Here is a 7,447-nt window from a genome sequence, read left to right as displayed (position 1 = left end):
AATTTAGAGTTCAGACGACACTGAAAATTGGCGGGAATTTAGAGTTCAGATGGCACTGTGAAGAGAGGCGGAAAGTAGAGTTCCACCGTAAAAGTTCAGACGACACTAAAAATGGCGGGAAAGGAGAGTTCAGACGACACTGAAAAATTAGCGGGAATTTAGAGTTCAGACGACACTAAAAGGTGGCGGGAACTTCTAGTAGAGTTCCACCGTGATAGTTCAGACAACATAAAAAATTGGCGGGAAAGTAACGTTAGGGTTCAGACGACACTTAAGTGGCGGAAAAAGGAGTGGCAGACGACATCGAAAATTGGCGGGAAAGTAGAGTTCAGACGACACTATAAAAGGAGAGTTCAAACGACACTGAAAATTAGCGGGAAAGGAGTTCCACCGCCTAGTTCAGACAACATTAAAAATTGGCGGGAAAGTAACGTTAGGGTTCAGACGACACTTAAGTGGCGGAAAAAGGAGAGTTCAGACGACATCGAAAATTGGCGGGAAAGTAGAGTTCAGACGACACTATAAAAGGAGAGTTCAAACGACACTGAAAATTAGCGGGAAAGGAGTTCCACCGTGAAAGTCGAGACAACACTGAAAAGTGGCGGGAAACTTAAATTTCAGACGACATCGAAAATTGCCAGGGATTCGAAAGGCGACTTCAGACGACACTATAAAGTGGCGGGATAGTAGAGAGGAGACGACACCGAAAAGTGGCGGGAAACTAGAGTTCAGACGACACTGAGGTGACTGAAAAGAGGCGGGAAAGTACAGATCAGACGACACTAAATTGGCGGGAAACTAGAGTTCAGACGATAACGGGAGGGGTCCAAAGTCCGGCATACTGTTCTACGTTTTGACGCACGTATTTTGTTACTGTATATGTCACCCTAAACCTATCAAAAAATAAGGCTTGATCTTGAAACAGCAATATATCTGTGATTTAAGCTGTACAGGCGTATATTTCATTTCACGGTAGCGTTCCGCACTGCCGTTTGACAGCACACGAGAGTCACGGCAGGTTTTTGCTTTGCGTTCTCGTGGAACGTTCCAACACCAAAAGGGGGTCCAAACTCCGGCATACGTAACAACCAAGTCCGTGCTGTGACTATTTCAGCACTCCATGCAAACATAATAACACTATAAGTTTGCAATACTATTTTTTTGTCCCAAAAATGTGCCATATTTTCTATTACGCCACTTTTTCCAATGTTCGTAGATACAAGTCTCCCTCGGTGAAAGCTTAGTCACCCCGCCACTAAGAAACAAAATGGCGGCGTTGTTTACAACAACTGCGTGCGCCCAAATACTAGTATATTCGCTTTCGGTTGCCTTGATCGTCTTTTCAGCCTTATAATTATTTGGCAGAAGTAGTGACTATGGGATTTTTTGAACAGGTAGGGTTTGATTTTCGGGAATAGTCGGCGCTCTACCGACGAGTTTACAAACTTCTTTCTGTTGTATCGCCCGGCTGCCTGTTCGTAGCGGCTCAGTAAAGATGGCGGGCCGTTAGGTGTAAACATTTGCCCGCTATTTAAGCTTCGATTTTCCAAGGATAAAGACAATGTCAAGCCATGGTGTGTTTTCTATGGAAAGTATAATAATCACCTTTCACGTGTGTGGTAAAATCTTTGCACATGTCACACTTTAGGATGAATGATTTGACAGTTCTGAAGGCTATGTGCTGGACACGTTCTCTCGTCAACCTCCGCGAAAAGCGTTAAATTAAAACAAATATTTCAATCGCTAGCAGTTTGAGCAATAAACTTCGACAAACTTTCCGATTTTGTTATTTTTTTACATAAAGTCTTGCTCCATAACTGATTGTTCTTATTATGTGGATTCACCCATGCATAACAGAATTATAATAATCTTTAAAACTATGCCGGACTTTGGACCCCTGCCGGACTTTGGACCCCTCCCGTTAGTAGAGTCTAGACTTAGTTTGAGAATTTACTCTAATTGCAGGCTTATTCGCTGCAACCTACCGGGCCATGGCTGCCAAAAGTGGGAAGAAGTCTGTGCTCTTCGTCTGTCTTGGTAAGTTTCCGCAAATCTTTCAAATCACCGCTGCTATTTGTCAAATTAGTGCCAACATAGACTACAAGAGTTTGATGACATTTTATTTTAGACAGAAAACGAAAAGGCCCGTGTTGAATTCGAACGAAGAAACTATTTTTTCAGAAAATTGTATAATAGTTATATTTATTAAGAATATTAACATATTATTAATTATATTAATATAAACAGGTAATATCTGCCGGTCACCCATAGCAGAGGCTGTTTTCACTCACCTGGTGAGAGAGAAGGGGCAACTGGAACAGGTGAGTATTCGTGATCATTTGTCAAAATACTTAAACGTTATGTCACAGACCTGTAGTTTGTAAAGTACTTTGCATTTGGTTATGAATTTGATGAAATATATTTTTCTGTGAACGATTTTTGTCAAATAGATGACTAATGATAGTGGTGTGGTTAGCTTGATGATATCTGAGCTTGATGTAACACAAAGTCCAAAGATGAAGTTAGTACCTATTTCCTATTGTTACTAGTGTTACCATCATCTAGCCATGGGTCATTCATTCAAAAGTGTCCTTGTGTTTGTGTATGTGACAGTGGGACATCAACAGTGCAGCAACCATCGACATGCATGTAGGGAAGCGAGCAGACCCAAGGTCTAGGGCCTGCCTAGAAAGGCATTCTGTGCCCTATGGTCACATCGTGCGTCAGGTACTTGTCAGATGCTGCTTTCTAATGTACTAACCTGTTTTGACAGTGCTTTTTAACTAACTGTATATGTTGTAGTGGACAGTAGACAGTGCAGGCACTCATGACTGGAATGTGGGGCTCCCACCAGATGAGAGGGGCCAGGCGTGCATGAGGAAGCACGGCGTTTATAAGGAACAGATTGCAAGACAGGTAGTTATAGTGGGCTTACATCTGTCTTGTCTTAGCTTGTTTGTTTGTTATTACTAGTAACTGCAACTAATAGTAATGCATGTACACTGTATGACTCACAGTGTTGAAATACCCATGGAGGTAGAAGTGGAATACCCAAGTTTACCAAACAATTATGGCATCTTACAAGCCAAACCCTCAGTTGCTGCAGTTGCTAATCTGCATGTTTTTCCATGTGAAAGGTGACAGAAGAGGACTTCACCAAGTTTCAGTACATCCTTGGTATGGATCATAACAACATAAGGTAAACACTTTGAGCATTGAACATGGAAAAAAAAAGAGAAAAAAAAAGAACAGATTGTACTGAATGCTTTTGTCAATAGTACACTTACATGTATTTTGATTTAAATGATAATAAACATATTGTTCAATCTAAAAATATTTTTATTTTGTGCCAGACACTTAAATGTACCAGAAGACTGTAGAATTTTTTAGTCTTGATTTACTTCATGACAATTGCCTGTAAAATATGTATTTTTCTTTTGTAGCAACTTGAAAAACATCCAGCCTCCAAAATCCACAGCAACAGTGAAGCTACTAGGCAGCTTTGATCCTGAGGGGCAAGAGGTCATTGAAGACCCTTACTATGTAAGTGTCACATATTGTTAACCAGAAGATTCAGTTTTGCATACCAGAGATATATATCACATTTGTTATAAAATACCTTATGAGTTATGATGTACATTAAACTGTAGGATGCAATATTTTGCAGGGAGAAGAGTCTGACTTTGAGAGAGTGTATCAGCAGTGTGTGCGTTGCTGCAAGGCTTTCCTTGACACAGTGTAGAGTCCTGGAACATCCAAACTCATCTGTGCCAGAAAGTGGAGAGTACATTAAGTTTGCATTGCTCAAGTAACAGAAAGCAAATTGTCTTGCAAAACTGCAAAGAATTTTCATATGGTTTAGCATTTAGTGTTGAAATATTCCATCATTGTAGAATTTGATGTTAAAATTAGAACTGGATCTTTTAGGGCATGATCGGTTGCAATTGGGTCTTACTTTCTTAGTACCAAGTACTGAGATTATATGTTTAAAAATTGTGAGCTGAAAAAGATAATCATTTATTAATTAACTTGTTGTTGTCTGATGACCACTGAAACTGTGTTTAAACTAAAAGTATGTAAAAATGATTAAAGTAATAATGAATAAAGTAATTATGCTGGCACCAATGCAACTGTTGCTGTTGGTTTGCAATTACGCCTTTTCTTTCTTTCTTCCATATTAGTGATCATGATAAAGATGCACAAAAGAAGCTATTCAAATAAACAATGAGTCTTTATTTCACCACTTAACATAGTTAATGCTCTGTAGCCTTGAAAGTAGAAAAATAAGTTAAAAACAATTTTTAAGTTGCCTCATAATACAAGTATATAAAACGCCTTACCAACACTATAAATTTAAGTGCATATTATTTACACTCTGCCTTAAGAAACATCATAGGACCAATGTAGTAAAAAGGGCACTTAACATGAAATCTGCAGACATGATACGGTTGGATATGACCAGGAAACTAAGGGCTTAGTTGACGTGGGCAGCCAGGAAGGTTTTCTGTAACCATTCAAACTTATTGCTGTCCACAATATTGTAAGATCTTCCTATAAAAAATAGTATAAGCACTCACTTAAAAGTAGATTCAGATTCTTGATTGGTTGCATTGTAAAACATGGCTCCAGCCCTCTACCAGTCTAAAACTACATTACAACATTGATTGGTCAGACAAAATTGCACATTATTGTCATCTATAAGCTATATAACACACAAACACACTGAACATACATGTACGTCTAGTATTCCATGACCTAACAATTATTCTATTACAGTCATCAGCAGAATTCATCTGTTATCTGATGCTGTAACAACTGTCTGTTCCCAACCATGTTACCATACCATATAGTCACAACTACAAGATATGCCATGAACATTTGAGACATATATTAGTGTCAGCTCCACTTAGTAATATTACTTCCCCTGTAAGAACAAATTTTGCTGTCCATGGGTTATTAAAGGCATGTTACCACCTGTACACAGAAAAGCAAGGACGTGTTTGGTTTAGCCTTTGAACTAAGGCCTCGGTAACTGCACGTAATTGGCAGGGAAGATCCCCTTCCTGCCCTTTAACCTCCCTTCCCACCAGTCATTTTGGGTATGAGTTCTGGTCAGGACAGTAATCTTGTCTCCCTCTTGGAAGTACAGGTCACAGGGCAGCTCTCCCTCAAAGCTGAACAATGCTGTAACTTCAAACGGGCAGGCCAGTCTGTCCATAAAGATGCTCTGAAGGTCTGAGAAATAGTTGTGGTTAGAGAAACAGCAAGCCCCTAACATTTATCAAATAATAATAAGAAAGGAACAATGTCAGGTGTCTTGTGTCAGTGCTGCTTTCAGTGCAACATTAATCCACTGGACAGTCCCTTTAAAAGTACATATCTCATCCCCCAAGATGGCAGATGACACATTAAGACATTGATAAATCAACACCAACCTTCTTCACTGGTTGTATGCTCCTCCACCAAACTGGTACATCTCCTCGCTGATGTGAATTTGGATCTCATTTTCCTGGACGGTTTATCATCTGCACAGAACAATTGATAGTGAGTAGAAATATGCTGACAGAATTATCATAATAATACAGCACATCACCAAAAACATGTCCTTTGAAGCAAGCCATGTCTACAGAACTAGCATGAGTTGGAAAACAGTTTAATTTTCTTCATCTACAGAACTACGTCTACCTTAAACCATTATTTCACACACCTGAAGTGGAAGAATTCTTCATGGACTTGCTTCTGTAGGCTCCAAAACTGAAACTCTGAGGGATCAGAACATGAGAATATATCAACTGTACAAATCACAGGTATCATGCTAAAAAGGTTGTGATTCTTGTTATTGATATAATGAACACTGCCCAGCCATACAAACAGTAATGGTGACAGAAATCATGGCCATTACAACTCCTAACATAAACAACAATGGAAAAACACCTTGGGACGGTCAGCTTTTGCAGCTTTCTTCACAGCAGCCTTCTTGGCAGCCTCCACCAGAATTTTCTCTGCAGCTTCATAATGTCTGTGGAGGATCTCGTACAGAGGGTCTGCCACTGATGGAGGATGTACGGTGCCATTCAGGATCTCATATGCCCGCACATCCCCACCATAGAACCTGGACAACAGGTATGAAAACTTTTATCATACAAAAAGGAGAAACAAAGTAACACTAACACTCTCATAGAAAACATTGAAACAAAAACAATATGAAGGCCAATGTACAGTACACATATCAACAAGCTATGGGCCTCTGAGTTATCGCATTATAGGCAGTAGAAAACACTGAAAATTGACTTTTTAACCTACTTCCTATTTGCATCCTTCCTTTCGATGATTCCTGTCCCTTCCAAGGATATCCCAGCAAACAGTCCTCTGGTTTTGCTGTAGGTGTATATAGCTGAAGGGCTTCTAACTGCAACATCTCCCTCCATGTTCCTGCCAAGTGGCCCTATTATATTAATAGTACATATAAATGATCTTCAGAGCATGACATAACACACTGCGTGATATTTTAAAATGCTATCACAGTCATGCATTCAAAAGTGACATTACAAAAAAGACTAGATATATGGAGAATTGCTGACCTGCTGCAATTGTGAAGTTGCCACCTAATGTCAGGTTGCCACCCTTGGAGAAAGCATCTACTGCCGATTGACTGTTTAGGATAATGACAAAGTCTGTGACCTGAAAGATAGAACCATATTATTTTATTATATTGTGAATGTTACATGTATATCTCAATTTCAATATCCACTTACTAAATACACATCCCGGTATTTCAAAGAAAAGAGTGATGCTCACTTCAGCTCCAATTTCAAATCCACCTCCCAGTCCTGCAAGACCCACTGCAGATGGCGCTGACCATCCTGTCGATAAATGTCAAACAGTTACCACAGCAACCTTTTCAGTACCATATTAATTTTCTACAGCTTTAGATTTGCAGTATTGTACAGGTGGGCTCTCGTAACCTCAAAAATAATTGACATAACTATGACAAAGAAAAATGTCATGCTTTGACTGCACCCAATTTTTCACATTCACAGAATAACATGTCATATGTCTCATATCCCAAATGATGTTACTGCTATATGTATAATATAGGGAGAGAGATAGTGTTTAAAAAATAGACATGAATACATTTGCATCCTACAGTGACTTACTGTCCTCAGATATTCTGGCAATAACAATGCCACTGCCTCCTCTAGCGCTGACAAGGAATCCTGCCTTAAACACAGTCAGGACAGCAAGCCCACGGGCACGAGCTAAGATAGATACTGGGCAAAAACAAAGAATTATCCAGCAACAAAGAACTGATGAAAAGCAATACAAAAGAGGAAGAATGTGTCACATACAGATGTCCAAATTCCATACAGAGTAAGTATTTGTATTGAAAAAGCTGCAAAAGACATTATCAAATCAAAAATTACCATTTATTATTTTTAAGAAATGT

General features: G+C 39.3%; 4 protein-coding genes across 5 annotated transcripts in view; 3 read left to right on the top strand and 1 right to left on the bottom strand.

Moving 5' to 3' along the window:
* The window catches only part of LOC109480686 (heat shock factor protein 5-like), a 4,013-nt gene extending 2,777 nt beyond the window's left edge, over positions 1–1,236 (top strand). Inside the window, exon 5 of the mRNA XM_019782916.1 lies at positions 1,217–1,236. Coding sequence (XP_019638475.1) covers positions 1,217–1,236 — 20 coding nt within the window. The remainder of the gene's footprint in view (positions 1–1,216) is intronic.
* The window catches only part of LOC109480791 (low molecular weight phosphotyrosine protein phosphatase-like), a 14,424-nt gene extending 9,892 nt beyond the window's left edge, over positions 1–4,532 (top strand). Inside the window, exon 7 of the transcript XR_002140855.1 lies at positions 4,500–4,532. The gene's annotated coding sequence lies outside the window, so the exon portion shown is untranslated. The remainder of the gene's footprint in view (positions 1–4,499) is intronic.
* Positions 1–4,551, top strand: part of LOC109480790 (low molecular weight phosphotyrosine protein phosphatase-like) — a 14,444-nt gene extending 9,893 nt beyond the window's left edge. The window contains exons 2-7 of one of the 2 annotated variants that reach the window (XM_019783099.1): positions 1,942–2,037; positions 2,248–2,321; positions 2,614–2,727; positions 3,138–3,199; positions 3,444–3,543; positions 3,668–4,551. In XM_019783099.1, coding sequence (XP_019638658.1) covers positions 1,992–2,037; positions 2,248–2,321; positions 2,614–2,727; positions 3,138–3,199; positions 3,444–3,543; positions 3,668–3,742 — 471 coding nt within the window. In that variant the 5' untranslated portion in view covers positions 1,942–1,991 and the 3' untranslated portion in view covers positions 3,743–4,551. Of the gene's footprint in view, positions 1–1,941; positions 2,038–2,247; positions 2,322–2,613; positions 2,728–2,802; positions 2,917–3,137; positions 3,200–3,443; positions 3,544–3,667 lie in introns of both variants that reach the window. The other variant, XM_019783098.1, reaches the window with a different exon arrangement.
* A 19-nt stretch (positions 4,552–4,570) lies between these two features.
* LOC109480685 (SH3 domain-containing YSC84-like protein 1) overlaps positions 4,571–7,447 on the bottom strand; it is a 3,041-nt gene continuing 164 nt past the window's right edge. The window contains exons 2-9 of the mRNA XM_019782915.1: positions 7,158–7,271; positions 6,799–6,863; positions 6,582–6,681; positions 6,304–6,445; positions 5,935–6,112; positions 5,708–5,762; positions 5,436–5,525; positions 4,571–5,235 (exon numbers count right to left, since the gene is read on the bottom strand). Coding sequence (XP_019638474.1) covers positions 5,018–5,235; positions 5,436–5,525; positions 5,708–5,762; positions 5,935–6,112; positions 6,304–6,445; positions 6,582–6,681; positions 6,799–6,863; positions 7,158–7,271 — 962 coding nt within the window. The 3' untranslated portion in view covers positions 4,571–5,017. The remainder of the gene's footprint in view (positions 5,236–5,435; positions 5,526–5,707; positions 5,763–5,934; positions 6,113–6,303; positions 6,446–6,581; positions 6,682–6,798; positions 6,864–7,157; positions 7,272–7,447) is intronic.

The sequence above is a fragment of the Branchiostoma belcheri genome, unplaced genomic scaffold, assembly GCF_001625305.1.
Source record: "Branchiostoma belcheri isolate BF01 breed outbred unplaced genomic scaffold, Haploidv18h27 scaffold52, whole genome shotgun sequence".
Lineage (NCBI taxonomy): Eukaryota > Metazoa > Chordata > Leptocardii > Amphioxiformes > Branchiostomatidae > Branchiostoma > Branchiostoma belcheri.
This window is presented reverse-complemented; position numbering and strand designations above follow the sequence as displayed.